The sequence below is a fragment of the Diabrotica virgifera genome, chromosome 1, assembly GCF_917563875.1.
Source record: "Diabrotica virgifera virgifera chromosome 1, PGI_DIABVI_V3a".
Lineage (NCBI taxonomy): Eukaryota > Metazoa > Arthropoda > Insecta > Coleoptera > Chrysomelidae > Diabrotica > Diabrotica virgifera.
The window spans coordinates 35,984,525-36,005,276 of record NC_065443.1 but is presented as its reverse complement, the minus strand read 5'-3'; the positions used below and the strand labels follow the sequence as shown (position 1 = coordinate 36,005,276).

At 36.0% G+C, this 20,752-nt stretch overlaps 1 protein-coding gene across 2 annotated transcripts in view; it reads right to left on the bottom strand.

The window, feature by feature from the left end:
* LOC114331384 (uncharacterized) overlaps positions 1–20,752 on the bottom strand; it is a 217,656-nt gene that overhangs the window by 61,956 nt on the left and 134,948 nt on the right. The window contains exons 2-3 of one of the 2 annotated variants that reach the window (XM_050648227.1): positions 13,433–13,602; positions 1,376–1,562 (exon numbers count right to left, since the gene is read on the bottom strand). In XM_050648227.1, coding sequence (XP_050504184.1) covers positions 1,376–1,562; positions 13,433–13,487 — 242 coding nt within the window. In that variant the 5' untranslated portion in view covers positions 13,488–13,602. Of the gene's footprint in view, positions 1–1,375; positions 1,563–13,432; positions 13,603–20,752 lie in introns of those variants that run through there. The other variant, XM_050648260.1, reaches the window with a different exon arrangement.

Genomic DNA, 20,752 nt, shown 5'->3' with positions numbered 1-20,752 from the left:
TGATCCTCAGTCAAAAAAGGTTTCCTTGCAGCTGCACAATTTAGCAGTCCACTTGCTTTAATTCTTCTACGTGCAGTGCGAATACTGCCTGGAAACGCTGTCTCTTCGCTTGCTTTTTGAGCTGTGGCAAAAGGAGATTCTCTCAAATAATCTACTAACATCTCATCCTGTTGATCTGTGGAGATCTTCTGCCCTCTTGAACTGCCCAACCGTGCTATAGAGTGAAATCTATCTTTGTTTGATCTTCCATATGCACATATGGCTCACGTTCAAATCAGCAGCAACTTGCCTTAGTGACCAACCTTCTTCGAGTTTGGCAATTGCTCTTGCTTTTTGCGCATCATTCAAATGTATTCTAACCATAGAAAAAAGTGTTGTGTGATTTGGTAGAATGCGATCTTACCCTTCAAAAAATATGTCACGTATTTCAGCACCTTTAAAATTGGAAGGATACTACAAATCTGGCCTCCACATAAGTGGTCTGTAGCTTCGACATGATAGGTGTGAAATTTTAAACGTTCTTGCTGTTGATTGGATAGGAAGGGTAGCGTTATCTAGCCTCCACGCTAGGTACACCATAGCCTCCATACGGTACTTCCAATATTTAATATTATTTTATTAAAGTGGACAATAAAGGTAAAACACAAACAACTTTTGTTTCTTAATTATTTATTTAAACAATAATGTGACATTTTACATAGAAATATGAGTATTTAATTTCGATTAAATATATGTTTACTTGTTGAATTTATCGGCTGCACACAACAGCTGATCGGCCATTAGACCCAACAACAAAACGCGAAATAAAATGTGTATTTTAAAACTGTTGGATAAACAGTACCTACAATCAGAAAAACTTACCTTTAAAGAGGTACTCGATTATGAAATAACAAAAATATCAAAAAACACGACTGAATATCAGCTTTTTATGGTGACACAAACTAAACACAAACACCAACAAACACATCACATAACCGACCATATAAAATAAGTGAACGACAACGAACGAACGAACACGAACACAGATTACAGATTCACAGATAGCGATAGGATTTGTCAAAAGTCATGTTCCACCAATCACAATGCCGACATCAGCGCCTCTGACTAAACGGAAGGAAAATAAATACGATTACATGTTTTTTATTAGAGTTAGCGGGGCATGATTCTAACCATTTTGGAGGAGTTTGATATACTTTTATTTTATTTTTGAACACTTACGAAATTTTGACAAGCATTGACTTTTTGAAATTTTTTGACTTTGACATTTGTCAAATCCGTACGACACTGCAATTTTACAGTATTACAATATAAAAAGTAAGGTGTAAACTATTCAGTGACCGTAACTGTACCTACATATAGTCAAAATTAATGTTACCTTATTGCTACAATAATAACATCCGTCGGTGCATCAGGATCGTTCGATGGATGTGCTGGATTAATTGTTTTCATCTGGTATATATTCATGATAAGTAGAACGGTTCTTTGATCGGGCATGAGGTGAAGCAGATGGCGTGATAATTTCGAGTACGTCATTGGATCTATCAAAATTGGTTTATTTCTTACTAAAAAGAAATCATAAACAAAACGTGAATGGAGAGTTGATGAAATTGAAGTTGCGAGTAGTTGTTTGTCTTAGGGAGCTCGCAAACCAAATGCAATATCCCTACATCGCATAACATACATTGCGGAAAGATACGCACTGAGTGTCACATCTGGTTTTCGGTGAACGAAATTCCACCGAAACTCACCGAAGACCAGATGTGACACTCAGTGCGTATCTTTTCGCAATGCATGCCACATGCGATGTAGGATTTTGCTTCGGTATGCGAGCTCTCTTAGGTGTGTGTCACCAAAGCAACATACTTCAAGTTTTATGTTTTACAGTACTGAAGTAGGTTGACTTAAGTTTCACATTTTTGTAACAAAGTGTCTTCGCCCAAGCAACCAATGGCGTACTGAGTATGGTTCCGGGCCCCGCAGGGGCCCGCTCTCACGCGCTTTTTGCTTCTGTTCCCAATTTGTTTAGGACATGTTGAACTACACAAGTACACACTACGAAATTGCTTCATAAATTTTAATTTTTTGTGTAGGTATTTATAAATAAATGTTGAACTACACAAGTAAACACTACGAAATTGCTTAATACATTTTAATTTTTGTGTACGTATTTATAAATAAAAACAAAAAACATCTATTCATAAAAAAATTTGAAAACCTTTATTAAGAAATACAGAGAACGCGATTGTAAGGTTCCTTCGTTTTACCTGCTAAACAAAGCCCTTGTCTCAACACTTGTTTAGAATAACCGTTGGTGTCTGCCTAAATATGTGCTAACACAAACACTTTTGTATTTTTTATATTAGTATGATCTATAGGTAAGAGTTGTAAACTGCAAAGTTACAGTAATTCGGGAACATATATTCAATGCACGTTTTATACGCTGGGTGATAAAAATAATCCCAAGACGCTCGATATTATATTTATAGTACCCTCATAACACTGCATAAATATAGACAATTATAGTGGTAAAAATAATAACGGTAGGATTAATATTAATTTACTGCTTTAGTAGTCCATTCACTCAGGGTAAAATGTTGCAAAACCTTCAAACCAACAAAATTTAAAGAACGGCTTGGATAGACATGAAATTTGGCATACACATAGCTAATATGTCAAAGAAAAAAAGTGATATTGTGCCGATGTGTGCTTTTGCCCAGGAAGTGACTTTCGCCCTTTCTAGATGTGAAAAAATATACGTTCAAAATAAGTCCTGAATTGGATGAACTAACTAATAATTCTAAGCAACTTTTTTTCTATACTGATTTTTCACCAAGTCATTACTTTTCGAGTTATTTGCGACTGAAACTGTAAGTAAGTTACGAGCAAAATATTGTTGTTGATCGTTACCGCTATTTATTACCGTTACCGGTATTTTTTATAAGATTTTAATGCTAGAAACTAAAAAAAAAAACAGAAATTCAGCTTTTTTAAACACTTTAAAAAAGGTGTGATGAGTTAAAATACCTATTCGATTTGGAATTTGACGAATAAAAATCTTCTTTTCATTACCTGCGACTCTGCTCCTACTGGGTCTACAGTAGAGGACTAGCTCTAGAAACGTAGTTTTTTTTGTTGAAAATAAAAATATTCCCTCGCAAATAACTCAAAAAGTATTTATTCAGTGAAAACAATCTATGGAACTAAAGTTACTGAGAATTAGTTAGTTTATACAATTCCGGACTTACCTTGAACGTGTGACAAAATCACGCTTCAGCACAATATCACTGTTTTCTTTGGAATTTTAGCTATTAGCCTAAGAGCTGTGAGACATTTTTGAGTAGGTATTTTAGGCAACCTGAAATTTTTTCAGGTGACTCTTCCATGATAACCTAAAACAAAAATGCCGGTCTGGCTGGAGGGTAGCGGTTATTTTCCCCAAAAATCCCCCCCAAATTTAAAAAAAAGGGTAAACATTGTTATTACAAAAAATATCATTGACGTGACTTTAAAGTAAATTTAAATATTCAAATATAAAGAAAATAAACAGGCCAGGCGAATTGAGGGCGATTTTAACTCTGCAAGATACTTGCATGGGCGTCCCAGGATTATTTTAAGGGGTTGCATCTGAACTTTAGAAAATTTCATCTGAATCTGTACATACTATTAACGAGTATAAAATATACAACTATACATGCATAGCTATGATGTACATTCCTTCCGGACAGGGAGGTGCAATTGTTATTTTGACAGGGTATTTTTTAATATTAAAAATGAATATTCTAAAAAGACAGGTTTTTTTTGGTGAAATTTTTCAACTGCCAGGTGATTAAACAAATTACGCGAGCATGTAAATGAAAAGCGCTATAGGTAAGCAACAGTGTGAGAAAGAGCGTATACCGATAGCTGTTTGCGTCCTATATTGTAGCTGGGCGAGTCCGTTCACTCGAGAAAAATCACGCGACCTGGCGATACCCATGTTGTGCCTCGAAACGTTAGAGTAATTATTATATATTATAGTTTCTTAAGTAACTTTTTATTAATTAAAGGAAAATAATACCTACTATACAATAGATTTTGCAAATATGACAGAAAAAGACAAATTTATTATTCTAAATATATAGGTAGGGAAGCATAAAACTATAAACTAAATTAATTATGTGTCCGAATGTTGTACTACTTCGTCAAACTCCTCATCTAAGCTTAAATATTCATTCTTTTCTTCTTAGTCAGACTCCCCTCGAGACTCAGATTCGTCTTCTTCATGATCTGTAAAATATATTTAGAATTAATTAATTAGCGATTAATTAATTGAGTTGCTACGTATTCTCTCTCCTTTTATACGGAGCCGAAGCCTGGACAATCACGGGCACATCTGAAAAAGACTTGCCATTGTTGAGATATGGTGTTATCGAATAATATAAAAAATATCATGGACAAAACACGTAACAAACACCGAAACATTAAGAAAGATGAAAAAGGAAAAATAAATACTCAACACTATGAAGGAAAGAAAAATGAGCTACTTTGGTCATATACTAAGAAATAAAAAACGTGATGTGATTGGTTATATAAGGAAAAGTGCTAGAAAAAAGAGAACGGAGAAGACGATGCATATCCTGGTTGAAAATTTTAAAGTAGTGGAGTGTTAAACACAACAATAGAACTCTTCAGAATCGCTGCAGAGAGAATAAAATGAGCCGTGATGATCGCCATTGTCATGAAAGGATGAGGCACACGAAGAAGCAGAAAATTGAGTTAACAACTAAAAAAAATATTTCAGTTATAAAAGAACATGTATGTAAGCTTACCCTCAGCAATATATCTGAAATTCTCCTTGGTTCGCTGATGAACTATAGCAATCATAAACTGATTGAGGCAAACAATCTCGTACATAAAGATGGCTCTAATTCCGTATGTAGCTTCGTTATATTTATGTATAATTTAAAATTTCCAGTACCATACTTCATAAAAATCTCTAGATCGTCACTTTGGAGATGATCCATGTTTTCAAGCATAATTATCAAAACATCTGTATCAGAAGTTTTAATAAGAACATTGGTCTTTGCTAATGTATTAAGCTTACATACGTGATGAACTATCTTCGTGTCGGCTTCTTCGTGATTTTCGCAGGTCATGTTATCGTCGATCGACATTTCTATACCATTAGTATTTACAACATATGAATCATATAAATCATAATTTAAATTTATTAATAAATTACCAATAAAAGGCAACATCTCCTCTGTAGACCAATGTTCAATTAAAAATTTAACTACTTAAATTTAATATTTTTTAATTCCTTGGCAAAATCTGCTAGTATCCATCCATTTCCGTTAGACGTTGAAGAATTACCTATAGCCCTTTTCATTCACATGCACGTGGTATTTGTTTCATCTGGCAGTTAAAAAATTACACCAAAAAAACCTGTCTTTTTTAGAATATTTATTTTTAATATTAAAAAATACCCTGTCAAAATAACAATTGCACCTCCCTGTCCGGAAGATATGTACATAGCTATGCATGAATAGTTGTATATTTTATACTCGTTAATAGTATGTACAGATCCGGATGAAATCTTCTGAAGTTCAGTTCAGATGCACCCCCTGAAAATAATCCTAGGGCGCCCATGCAAGTATCTTGTAGAGTTAAAATCGCCCTCAATTCGCCTGGCCTGTTTATTTTCTTTATATTTAAATATTTAAATTTAGTTTAAAGTCACGCCAATGATATTTTTTGTAATATCAATGTTTACCCTTTTTTAACTTTGGGGGGGGGGGGGGATTTTTGGGGAAAATAACCGCTACCCTCCAGCCAGACCGGCATTTTTGTATTAGGCTATCATGGAAGAGTCACCGGAAAAAATTTCAGGTTGCCTAAAATACCTACTCAAAAATGTCTCACAGCTCTCGGACCATATGTTTATGCCAAATTTCATGTCAATCCAAACGGTTCTTTAAAATTTGGAGCAAAAACCGTGAGTAAAATGAACTATAAATTAGCTTGAATTTTTATTAAAAATGTATGATACATTTTATGACATATGACGTTCTATATTCAATATTTATTAAAAACTTTTGATAGGTATACAATGTGTGGTTTTATTGGGCCCAACTGGAACCAGGGCCCGCTAATCTATCAGTACGCCACTGCAAGCAACTTTGTTGTACCAATATTGGAGTTTGTTGCACGTATTTGCGACTAGTAGATGCATCATCATGTATGTATCCATTGAACCAACAGTTGTTTATTATGCGCTACGAAAGAGGCACCAGCTACGGATTTCTTCATAGCCTTGTATTTCTTCCTCTCTCTGTAGAACTGGGTTTACAAATTTCTTATTTTTCGTTTTACCTCTTCTACATTTTTACAGTTTATACTGCTACAAATCTTGGACCAGGCATCATTTTTAGCTTTTCTGTATTTAAAATGTTTGTCAGTTGTATTCCAAAGACACGTAGGTATGTTGTTTGTAATTGTCTATTAAATTAATGCAGGCTTGTAGTCTATTCAAATACCACTTTAACAATCAAATTCAGAAAACAAAACAGACAGTTCGAACCTGTCAACAACTAGCAACTACGGCTAACTACAAGCCGTCTACAATAGAGATATTATGTGAAGAGAATAGATCTGGCTAGGGATATGCCACTCAATGCATCAGGGTGTAACGCCGATATTAAGTAAGGTGGTCTAGCTATCTTTGTCTGTCATGCGAGTGTGAGCGTATCTACCAAGAGGTGGAAGTAATAGAACGACAGTTACACAGAGGCTGCAGCCATCATAATATGATGCATATATTATGCTAGAGAGAGAAAGTTAAGCGCCGGTAGAGAAAGATAGATAGACCACCGACCCGAACTGCTCCTCGTTACGCTATTTTTCTGAGTTGGCCAAATCTATGTGTATAAGATCTTTGGTCTACCTACACTGATGTTAACATTTGTCGCTGTTGCACAATGTTGCAAGATTTTCTTTTACCATTACCGTCGAAGATGAAAACACAATATTCCAACTGCGACATAAACATAGTGCAACACAGTGTAACATACTACAACAACAATTAACTTTTATGTTATTGGTGCAGGAGACAAAGCTTAATGTAGAGGGAAGATTGTAATTATTATTGTACATGAAAATATTTATAATTTGCTTCAATAAGGCAATATAAGGGACAAAGAAACAACGAATACTAAAAGAATACACAATTCCTAGTTAACTAAGAAATTGGTATACAGGTAGTGCCGCAGAACTATTCAGAGCTTCAGTGTCAAAAGTAAAAGAGGCAATGATGATTACCAACCTCTCCAAAGGAGGCAGCACCTGAGTAAGAAGATAATTTGAGTAGTTTATAGATCAAATACGGATCAAAAATATTAGAGCAGAACTAGAAGTATAGAGGTTCGAGTAGGTATCTACGCACGCAAGTAGATGTCATGATTGTGCGTTAAAAATATTTACACCTATTAATAGTACGAGATCAGAATATCCGCTCCGAGCTTCGCTGGTATCGCCACCTACCTACAGGATTACTAGTATAACTTTTACCGGAAATTTTCTGGAAAGAAAAAAGTGTTGCCTATACTCTGTGAGTTTCGCTGGTATGGCTGCTATCGCCATCTAACGGTTGACTAGTGTTCCTATTTCGGCCGGAATTTTAAGGAGGACAGTAGAAAAGCAAATAATAGTTGTTTCAAACTTATTTTTTAATTCTTATCGTGTAATATTTACAACGTAAAGAAGTAATTGGATTGTAATCGATAATCAATAGCAGTAAGTACAGAATTTATTATTCATAGATTTTGCTAATCGTTTTGACGTTTATGTTGACAACTAATATTAGAAAAAATTTATTCTACAAAAAAGTATAATAATTTAATATGATTATAGTATAATACTACTTCTTAAATATTAACTTATGAATGACAGTTAACGGCATCCTACGTTTGCTGTGATTGGTCGTTATCTTCACGCATTCAAATTTTGTTTCAGGATTGGATTGTAAAATTAAAACCGTCAAAATTCGAGAGTGTGCTAACTGATCCTTTAGCTCAAATTTTCTACCGTTTTAAAATTAAAATTGTGTTTACTTACTTTTTTCTAATTGCATCAATCCATTTTTGTCGTTAAATCCTTATGCTTAGCGACAGGAAAGTTGTAGAATACACAGTTACTATTGTAACCAGTATTTCGACACTCTTTAATACAACAACTTTCGTGAGACATTTAAAAGCTATAATATGCAACTCTTAATGCAGAACGTCAAAAAGCAAATTTCCAGTAAAGGTTTACAAACTTGTCACTACTGTCGCTCGCGAATTTTTCATTATCCCCTCTATCTACGAGCTCACAGCGTATAGGTCGATCTGTACCCATCTGCTTGCCGGATGAAACATTTTTTTTTATGAAATTTCATACATAGACAAATATTTCTAGAATGGGTTGCCTATCAAAATCGTGTCATAGCTATCCCTAAGGGGGGGCGGTAGGGGTTGAAATCAATATTTCAATCACATTTTTTTTTGAAAGTATGGTAGAATTATTTTATTTTTAAATTAAATAGACATATTCAGTACAATTCATAGATTATTCAAGATAAAATTCAAAGAAAAATATTGAAAATAAGCCAACGGTGGCAAATTTTTAAAGACACATAAAAAACAATGGATTTTGAGGTGAAATACTGAGAAATCATCATTGGATAATGGTAAACAAAAAATTCAAAAGATTTTATTAGCTTATGAGTTTTTCTAGGTAACTCTGTTGAGTTTTTTTACTTTTATTGAATTTTGGCTTTTTAGCCTAATAAAATAAAAAAAAGTCAAAATGTAAATTCGTACAGGTTAAAACAAATTTTATATCAAAGTTTAGGTGGGTACACAAAATATTTTCAAGAAAGTATCCAAATCATACAAGGGGATCATTGTTTAAATAATTAAAAAGGGGTCATTTTTGCAAAGAAAATACTCTTTTAACTGCTGAGGTAATTTACTTATTAATGAAGGTCTATGGGATTTTTTTCTGCAAAGTTGAAGGGTAAGTCTTTCACATAAGACTTACTATATTAAATTTGACCCCCTATTTTTTAAATAATTGTATATAAAACTTTTTGCATATTAAACAAATTTGCAAAAAAATATTTTTAGCGTTTTAAATAAGCACTATAAAATATCTTATTTTACAGATTAAGTTGCGCTATGTTACCAGTATTAAGCAAAAAAAAATTGGTTGGAAAATATTTAATATTTTTTGAGATATTGAATTTGTTTACTAGATGTTACTATATATTCAATTGCAAAAACGCGGTTGTTGCCAAAGAAATATTCACCTGCTTAAGATCTCATTATTTTTATTTTTATGTATGTTTTCGATAAATGTATTGATAAATTTAAATTTCAATTAAACTCCCCCCTAAAATGGCATTTGAAAATTATTCAAATTTGTTTATAATTTGTTTTTTTAATAACGTCGCGGGGATTAAGTATTTTGAAATTCCGTTTCGATAATTGGGTTCCAGGGAATTTTTTACTAATTAACAAAAAATTTTTTGTCATTTTTTCTTCTTCTTTTTTTTTTCTTGTAGTTATATTACTACGGGCCCTTTTAGGGCTAAATTTTATTAAGAATATCGAATCTCTAAGTTGTAGATTCTAGACCTAAAAATATTAAGATTTAACTAAAATCTCTTAAATAAAATGTGGCTACTTACTGAGTTACAGGGTGTTTTATTTAAAAATTTAAAAATTATTGTTACCAAGTACTTTAAAACTATTTGACGTATCCTTATCATACTTGGCAGAAAGTGTGGCTATTATACACCCTACTAAATTGTGATTAATAAACGTTTCTAGCTAGTTCCAGAGGCGTACGACAGGGGATAGTGAATGATTGACCCTTCCCAAATTCTACGCCACTGAGTGAATTACTATTTTAGCGAAATTTTTCGATTCTCCAATACTTTGTATGTAAATAGCTTTATTGGTATCGATAAAGTCATCAGTTTGAGAGATATTGGAAGTTTAAAATGAATGAATGAATGAATCAAAATAACTATGCCGTTTCATTTTTAACGTCCAATATCTCGAAAACTAATGACTTAAGCGTTACCAGTAAAGAGTATATTATTTACTTAGAAAGTATTGGAGAACCGCAAAATTTCGCTAAAATAGTAATTAGCTCAGTGGCGTAGAATTTGGGAAGGGTCAACCATTAAGTATCCCATGTCGTACGCCTCTGGTAGTAGCTAGAAACTTTTATCACAATTTAGTAGACTGTATAGTACCCACATTTTTTGCCAAGTATGATAAGGATACGTCAAATAGTTTGAAAGTACTTGGTAAAAATAATTTTTAAATTTTTAAATAAAACACCCTGTAACTCAGTAAGTAGTCACATCTTATTTAAGTGATTTTAGAACAATCTTAATATTTTTAGGTCCAGAATCTACAACTTAGAGATTCGACATTTTTAACGAAACTTAACCCTAAAAGGGCCCATAGTAATATAACTCCAAGAAAAAAAAGAAGAGGAAAAAAAGACAACAAAATTTGTTGATTAGTGAAAAATTCCCAGGAACCCAATTATCGAAACGGCATTTCAAAATATTTAATACTCGTGACGTTATTAAAAAAACAAATTATAAACAAATTTGAATAATTTTCAAATGCCATTTTAGGGGGAAGTTTAATTGAAATTTGAATTTATCAATACATTTCTCGAAAATATACATAAGAATAAACATAATAGGATTTAATACAGGTGAATATTTATTTGGCAACAACCGCGTTTTTGCGATTGAAAATAGAGTAACATTTTATAAACAAATTCCATATCTTAAAAAATATTAAATATTTTTCGACCAATTTTTGTTTTATTAATACTGATAATATAGCACAACTTCTCCTGTAAAATAAGATATTTTATAGTCCTTATTTAAAATGCTAAGAATATTTTTTTGCAAATGTGTTTTTAAAGTTTTATGTATAATTATTTAAATAAATAGGGGGTCCAATTTAATTTAGTAAGTCTTATGTGACAGATTTACCCTTCAACTTTGCAGAAAATAATACTATAGACCTTCATTAGTAATTTAATGACCTCAGCAGTTAAAAAAGTATTTTTTTTTGCAAAAATGACCCCTTTTTAATTATTTAAACAATGATCCCCTTGTATGATTTGGATACTTTTTTGAAAATATCTTTTGTACCCACCTAAACTTTGATATAAAGTTTGTTTCAACCTGTACGAATTTACATTTTGATTTACATGTAGTGTAATTTTATTTTACTAGGCTATTTTGATATCACTCAGAAATTAAAACAACGAATTTTGTTTTGCAAAAAACGGTGAAAATCAACCTATTTATTAATGATAAACAAAAAAAAAGTATAAAACGAAAAACATCTCGACAGCGTTACCCCAAGGAACGTCTAAAGGAAATATATTCAAAATTCCGGGTGGGTTGGTCAAGTAGTTTTTAAGTTACAATGTCTACAGCCTTTGAAAAAGCAGTTTTGAGAAAAACGCGTTGAAAGTATTGCCAACTTTTATTTTCAATTTCTTTTTGTCTGTCAAATAGTAAAGTGATGCACACCGGAATATGTTCTTGAATCGCGAAGTAATTTACAAAAGAAAAATTTACAAAAGAAAATGAGAACAGCTGTTGACCGTTTTCTACTACACTCAAGAGCGCTGGCGCGAACCTTGCTGCAAAGTGAGTCGAAGGTAGGGAGGTAGGGAGATAGTGTTGAATATCGTATATTCGGATCTTAGACTATAATAAAATACGTATTGATGCAAACATTCATACATTTGGGAAATGCACCCATAGTAAGTGTTGATAAATACAAATACCTAGGAACCTGGGTTTCAGAAAATAATGATCAAACAACAGAAATAACGCCCAGGATAGAAATAGCAAGAATGCGTTGGTGAAAATGTAAACAATACTCTGCAACAAAGACTTAAGATTAGAACTGAAAGTAAGAGCTTTGAGATGGTACGTGTTTTCGATATTGCAATATGGACTTAACAGTTGGACATTGAATCAAGAACACATAAACAAGTTACAGTCATTTAAAATGTGGTGTTACAGAAGGAAGCTTAGAATAGCGTGGAGACAGAAGAAAACGAATACGGAAGTATTGCGAGAAATACACAAAGAATACGAAATAGTAAACACAATAAAAATATGTATGTATATATAAAATATAAGGGACATGTAATAAGGGGACAGCTATACGAAATGCTACTACTGATAATACAGGGAAAGACAAGAGAAGGAAGTAGTATAGGAAGAAGAAACGTGTCATGGCTGAAAAATTTGAGGGACTGGTTTAAATGCAGTTCCGTAGAACTACTCAGAGTAGAATAGATAGGTTAAAGATAGTAATGATATCCAACCTCCGATTAGGAAACGGCACTTAAAGAAGAAGAAGAAGATTAATATACTTATAAGTATTTACATTAGTGTTACCAATACCAAATGAAATCAAGTGGAATGAAATTTGATATCCATATTAAAATAAAACAAATTTTAAATTAAATACAATGCCACTAGAATACCTCTTAAGTTGTGATTTATACTAAAAAACATCTATGAAATAAATTTCAAATAATGAAGTATATAATACAATCATTAAGAAATAACCTAACTTAAATATTTGGATAGTATATATGATATAATACGTACTTCTCGTATACTGCGGTCTACTGCAATAATTCATCTTGCACTCAATAATATACGACAAAATCACGAAGAAACATATATTTCACTGCAAAATACACTAAAACCATTCTTCCTATCCAGTACACAACCATTTCTAACATCAGAACTAACTAAATTAAAATCGCATTATATCGTCATGTTGATATAATGATCATTTTTGATTTTTGTTACATTTATGACTAAGATTGTAAATTTCCAGAAAACACCAAATACTTTTAGAGATAATAAAGCTAGTTTTGGACCTATGGTATTAAGGGGCTAGGAGCATAATCTTGGTCCAATGCTATTTACATGCATTTATTTTTTTCGTATCCTGAGAAAATTAATAAATATTTTTGAAAAATTTAAACGCAGAATGGAAGACTACACTATTGCCGTGGGCCGAAAGTCCCTTAGAATAAACAAGAAGATTTTTTAGGATGAAATATTTAAAATTAAAAATCACACTAAATTTTCTCTTTTTTTACCCCTGTAACTTATTAAAATAAACATTATAGAAGTTCTCAGGGACTTTCGGCCCTCGGTAATAATTTAATCTTTCATTCTGCGTTTAAATTTTTTAAAAATACTTATTAGTTTTCTCAGGATTCTAAAAAAATTAATGCTTTAAAATAGCGTTGGACCAAGATTTTGCGCATACCCCCTTAATATATAATACTACTTATTTATGCATTGAAAAATATTGGAAAACGTTTAGTACGTACTCACCTTCTTTCCAAAATTTTTCCTTTTTAGCCTTCCTCCTCTTTTTACCTGGGGCCATGATGTATTCTTTGGTATAAAATATTTTTTTCTTCCTACATCAGGAACCCGTACTACCGACTTGTTTCTGTTTTCTAGATTTGTTGCCATTACTCTGATTAAAAAGTCCACAAAAACTAGAAGAACAAAAAGTGGAATCAAATAACTAAATGTTTAAAACTTGACCAAAAATTATAGTACAGTAATTATATGGTTAGAGGATGAATTGAGGAATATCTTGTAAAGTAAGGATATATAAGGAATTTATATTTTATTTACTATCCATCATCAAATGAATTTAATCCATGACTACTACAGAAAAAGATTATTCTCAGGGGAAAGTAATATCACCTCTATTATACATGGTGTTTGGTAAATAATGGGCCATAGCTTAACTTTACATTCCTGAGCTTAAAATAGGTCGATTTAAGCTAACGTACCTTAGTACGAAAGTTGATAATAACCGAAATACAGGGTGTCAAAGTTAAACTTATTTTTTATTTATTTTTGAATATTTCCTGACAGGCATGGGACAACAACACGAAATTTGGTAAGTGGTGCTGGTATTATACAATCTACTAAATTATGTTAAACAAACGTTTCTGGCTACTATCAGAGTCGTACGACGGGAAACGTGAATGGTTAACTCTTCCCAAATTCTACGCCACTGGCGGAATTGCTATTTTAGTGCAATTTTTTGATTCTCCAATAGTTTCTATGTAAAAAACATACTCTTCATTTGTATTTGATAAAGCCATTAGTTTTCGAGATATTTGAAGCTTAAAAAGTAAGGAGCATAATACATTTAATCAAAATAAGTGTGCCTTTTCATTTTTAACTTCAAATATCTCGAAAACTAATGACTTTATCGTTACAAATGAAAAGTATATTATTTGCATAGAAAGTATTGGAGAATCTAAAAATTATGCTAAAATAGCAGTTTTATCAGTGGCGTAGAACTTGGGAAATGTCAGCGATTCACTTTCCCCTGTCGTACGCCTCTGGTAGTAGCCAGAAACGATTATTTCACATAATTTAGTAGGGTGTACGGTGCCTACACTTTCTGCCAAGTATCACACGGATTTGTTAAATTATTTTAAAGTATTATTTTTTTAATAATTTGTTTAAAACTTTAAGAACTATATATTGTATTCCCGGTACTATAAAACTATTTGACATATCCTTATGGTACTTGGCTTAGGTTACTGGTACCAGGTTACAGCTTAGGTAGCTGTACTTAGGTTATTATCAACTTTTCTACTAAGGTAAGTTAGCTTAAATCGACCTATTTTAACCTCAGGAATCTAAGATTAAGCTATGGCCCATTCTTTCATCCAGTCCTGGATGAATGACCATGGTTTGAGTCTCGCGGCGGAGAAGACGGAGGCGGTAATCCTTAAAGGCCCGAGAAAGAGAGATGGAATGGTGTTTGACTGTGCGGGAGTGCCGATCACTCCTAAGAAGTACGTCAAGTACTTGGGAGTGGTCTTACATACGAATGGTGGTTGGGGAGAGCACGTCCGGGAGGTGACCCGGAAGGCAGCGGAAAGAGCGGCTGCGCTGAGGAGGATAATACCTAACATCGGGGGACCTAAATCCGAAAGGAGGAGGGTTCTACACGGTGTTGTTCAATCTGTCATCCTCTACGCGGCACCAGTCTAGAGTGCCGCTGTGAAAATACAGGCATACAAGAGGCTTTTGGTACGCGCGGACAGAACTAGTTTGCTGCGGGTGGCAAGTGCTTACAGGACTGTGTCTGCTGCTGCCCTGTGGGTGATCACCGGACCGGCTGTGTTCCCTTACATGTGTTGGTGAGTGAGAGAGATAGGATGTTCCAGCAGGGAAATAGAGAACTACAAGGGGAGAACGTTAGAAGTGAGGAGAGGGCCACATCTATTGAGATGTGGCAGGCCGAGTGGGATGTAACGGAGCATGTGGCACAGTGGACGAAGTCACTGATACCGAATCTGCGAAGCTGTCTGGACTGCGGGCACAGGCGCCTAGACTATTATCTGACGCAAGTGCTCACAGGACATGGGAGCTTACGTAGCTACTTACACAGATTCAAAAAGACCGAATCGGACAATTGCTTGTATTGTGGGACTTCGGACACTGTGTCACATACCCTTTTGGAGTGTGTCAGATGGGCAAGGAAAGGAATGAGCTGGAAAGAGTGTTTGCGTCTGTGAGAGAGATGGTAGAGAAGATGGTGATGGATGAGCTATGGTGGGACAGAATTCACAATTATATGAGAAAGGTTTTGTCGATAAAAGAGAAGGAAGCGCGGGAGCTAGACGCAGTTCTGGCAGGTATCGAGGAGGCAGAGCTGGGCCCGCAGAGGTAGGAAGAATGAGATGTTGACAGCATAGGATTGAAGGACCTAGTGGTCGGATGAGTGCGAGAGACGGAAGCTGATGCGTAATGACGAGTGACTGAGAATCGGGCAAAAGAAAAACATCAGGAAGAAGTCATGCCCTAACGGGCGATTCCAACCTGATGCCCTAGTATGAGAGGGATGGGGTTTAGCTGGTCCCGGCCACATCGGAGTTACGGAGGGCAGGGAGGTCCGATTTAGGGCCAAACTGGTCGACGTGACACTGATGAGGTTTTAGCTCAGGAACCCAGCACTGTCGGAAATGTTTACTTCCGTCGTCTGTTTGCAGATTCCCCACCTAGTGATGAAAAAAAAATGGCCCATTCTTTACCAAACACCCTGTATACGATAGTGGTTGATGATCCTTTAGCAAAGCTCTGGACTATGGACTTTAGTACTCTGGACTATGGAGATGACCTAGGTATAGTCGTTAACTCGACAAAAAGTTAACCCAAACGACTCGTGCACTTGACGAATAATCGTTACCTACTTGCGTACACTTGCCATCTCGTATCAGTGGGTTACTAGTACAATTTTCTCTACTAGTATTTGTCACTCGTTGGTTTTTCATTTGCTGTCGGTAAAAATGACCCCAGTCAAAGGGATCACGATTATTCGTACACTTGCGAAGTACACACTTGTCATACTTTCAGAGGTGCACAAACCAAATGCACAAATAATTAAAATTTACTGCCACTATCCATTTAGACTGCCGACGTTTTCGGTTTTTTTTTTTGGAGGTCGTCTGACATATGTCTGCGATGGCACTGCAGCCTCATGGGCTTATTGTGCCAACCATCCTACCTTTTATGTCACCCAATCCACAAGCTTGGTTCCACGTATCAAATTGTACATCCCTAGCATGGGTTGGGTGGCATATTCTGCTGGACTTAATTTTGGTTGTCCATAAATAGCCTGCCTCTTGTGATCCAAAGCCTTACACTCGTACAGTACATGATATGCTGTTTCAGTTCCCCTATTGCACAGTCTGCAGTTAAGGTTCCCTTCGTACAGCCCAATTCTATTCAGGTGTCCTTTCAGGGCACAGTGACCCGTGAGAAGACCTGTAATTATGCGGAGCTGACTCCTATGTAATTTTATTAGTTCCTCAGCTCTCCGTTTTGAGGGTTCTCTTATTAAGGGCCTCCCGTGTCGCTGACCAGGTACGTTCCCCCAGTATTCTTTGTGTTTGTTTTTGACCCATTCCCTGACTTGTCCCCTAATTATTGTTTTAGGTACTCCTAGAGCAGGTTCTGGGCCAAACTATGAAGTTGATGAACCGTTCCTTGCCAGCTCATCTGCTTTCTCATTACCGTCTATCCCGGTGTGTCCTGGCACCCAGAATAGAGTTACACTATTTCTTTCGGCCAGTTCTTCCAGTTCTTGCCGGCATTCCCATACCAGCCTTGACGTCACTTTCGGGCTCATTAGTGCCTTCAGTGATGCTTGGCTGTCTGTGAGTATATTGATCCGTCTATTTTCATAGGCCCTCAAGTTGTTCATTGTGACACACTGCAGAATTGCGTACATTTCCGCTTGAAACACAGTTGTGTATGTTCCTAGTGAGAAACTGAGTCCTACATTCTCTGTTTCACTAAAAATACCGGCTCCAGTGTCTTCATCGGTTTTTGATCCGTCCGTATACCAGATCGTTCCCCTGATTTTGCTACTGATGCTGTTCCACTCCCTTCGGTCATTGATTTCTATTCCGAAGTTCCTATTAAATGTGTATTTTGGTACCATGTGGTCAGTGTATGTATCAGATATACTTACCCCACCTTGGTTCCAAATCTGATTATGCCCAAGGTTCTCGTATTTATCCCTTGGTTTTCCTTGCAGCCTGTATGCTCCCATTTTCGCTTCTCCTTTGATAAATATATCAAGAGGGGGTAGGTCTAACAGGGTTTCCAGTGCCGCCGTCGGTGTTGTTTTTATTGCTCCCGTTATTCCCAACCATGCAAGTCTTTGTATCCTGCTTATCTTGTTTATAGCGGTTCTTTGCTGCATCTTTGTCCACCATACCAAGGATGCATATGTTATCATGGGTCTCACTATCGTTGTATATGTCCATTACGCCATTTTCGGACAGTCCCCATGTTTTTCCATGTGTGCGTCTGGTCAGCATTAATGTCGCCTCCGCTCTTTTAATTACTCTTTCAAACTGTCGGTTCCAGGTAAGTTCTGGGTCCAGTATAACCCCTAGATATTTTACCTCTTTAGACAGCTCCAATTGTTCACCATTAAGGATCAGAGCCCTAAGTCCTCCAGCTTCCTTCTTCTGGTGAACGCAATTGTGACTGTTTTGGAAGGACTGACTCTCAGCCCTTCTTCCTCAGTCCATTTGGTGAAAATATTAAGGGCCTGCTGCATGCGTTCCCTTACTATGTTTTGGAATTTTCCCTGAACAAGGACTACCAAGTCGTCTGCATAGCCCAGGGTTTCATGGCCGTTCAATTCCAGGGACTCAAGCAAATCGTCCATGACAAGGTTCCATATTAGCGGGGACAGAACACCTCGCTGCGGACACCCTCGTCGGACCTGGGCGATAGTGCTCTCCCCTAGAATGGACGTATATATGAGTCTCTGTTGTAGCATGTGGTCTATCCACTTGCAACAAATTTCATCGATCCCTTTTCTCCTCGATGCTCTTGAGATTGTTTCTAAGGATATGTTATTGAACGCTCCTTCTATGTCCAAAAAGGTCGCTAATAGTACCTCTTTGTGCTTGAGAGCATATTCAGCTTTTTCTACAAGCTGATGTAATGCTGTCTCTGTTGACATTCCTGCTCTATATGCATACTGGTTCTTATGTATCGGTCTGTTTTCCAATACGCCATCCCGTATATGCCTATCTAGCAGTTTTTCTAGCGTCTTAAGCAGAACAGACATAACACTTATTGGTCTCAAGGACTTTGCCCCATCCTGTCCAGTTTTTCCAGGTTTTGGTATAAAAGTTACTCTGATCATTCTCCATGCCTTTGGAATATATCCTAGAGCCAAACTGGTCCGAAGCACTGTACATATTCTATTTGCCAGAAGGTCGGATCCCTTCTGCAATAGCACTGGATAAATCCCATCTAATCCTGGCGATTTATAAGGTTCGAATGAGTGTAATGCCCATTTTACTTTTTCCCCAGTTACTACTTTCTTTGCTGCCTGCCATTTCTCCTTGGATGCCCACAGAGGGGTATCTAGTTCTGATTTCTGGCAGTTCTCCAAAGTTAAGTCTGTAACTTGGGAACCCGGGCAGTGGGCTTTCAGCAGTTCTCTGATAGTTCCTTCCCCTGTTTCTGTGTATTCTCCGTTTTCTGTTTGGAGAGTATATATCGAACTCTGAGGTTCTTTTGAGAGAATCATATGGAGTCTGGCGTATTCTGGAGTTCTTTCTATATCCTCACAATACCTTCTCCATGATTCTCTTTTCTGCTTTCTCAGAGTTTTATTGTACTCAGTTAGGGCCTTTCTGTATTCATCCCAACTGATATTGTTCTTCATTGCGTTGTTGAATTTTTTACGAACTTTCCTTCTTAATTCTTTAAGTTCCTCATTCCACCAGGGCACTTTCCTGTTGGATTCCTTATTGATTGAAGGACAGTTGTCATTATACGCCGAGATGATTGTGTTTTGCAGCTGCTCCACAACCATTTCGAGGTCTGTTGTATTTCTTATCGTATCCTTAGTCTGTTTTAAACTATATTCCAGGTCTGCTTTATACGCCTCCCAGTTAGTTTTCCTAGGGTTACGATAGGTTTCTAGGGTACATGTTTTTTCCCCTACTTCAAATTGTATGTGTCTGTGATCCGAACAACTCGCATCATCAGACACACGCCAATTTGTAATTTTTTTGCTAACGTAGTTGGTGGCTATCGTTATGTCTATGACCTCCTTTCGAGCACTAGTGACAAAAGTCAGTTTATTACCTGAATTTATTATGTTCAGCTCGTTTTCCATAACAAATTCGAGTATAGATTCACCTCTTACATTCGTGTTCGTACTTCCCCACGTTGTATGATGTGCATTAGCATCACAGCCGATGATCAGCTGGGTTCTGGCTCCCCTGCAGTCTCTTACCAGCTGCTCCACTTCCTTAGTTGGAGGAGAACCAGGTGCATCATATGGAAGGTACGCCGATGCGAGCGTAATCGCTCTTGACACCCTTCCATTCCCTGGCGTTATCTTGACTGCCTTCAAGTCTCTAAAACGTTTTCGGATTACAATTGATGCAAACTAGAGATTGCAACTGCTGGATCCAGTATGTATACAGCAATCCAGCGCTTTCTTTTACATGCTGGATGCAGCAAACTGTGCTTTATCCAGCAGCGCGGATCCGCAAACATGTCAAATTCGAAATAAGTTACTTAATGTCTTCATTAGCCTCTTTATTCAAAGCCGTGAGTCGGCAACTTGCCATTCTATCGCGCTGGCAGTAGCTCAGTATGCTGGAAAGTTTCTATAGCTTGAAAGTTTGCATCTATAAATCGTTAATATACATTGATTCTGCGATACAATTCTCTGCTGGCGAGTGGCCAATAATCAATGAGTTAATCGCCACTTTTAACCGGCTGTAGAAGCTCTTTGCAGAATAGAGTCCACTTTGATAACGGCCGACACAACCATGAAATTTGTCTTAGTCTTAGACAAACTAAATATCCACAACTCTAGCCTTAATGCCGATCTATCGGAAGCACTACGCAACAGAATCACGGAACGGCGCCTCTATAAGATTACAGGCACATCATAATAAACTATAGACCAGCAAGGACACTCCCCGATGCCGCCTTTGAAGTTGAAAATACAGAGTCGCCATTTTTCGCGTAGTACATTTCAGTGGTGATGTGATGTGTTCGTTCATCAGTGTTGCCGATGTCACTATATGAAATTATATTAAGCCACTGCTAAAATGATCAGATTTT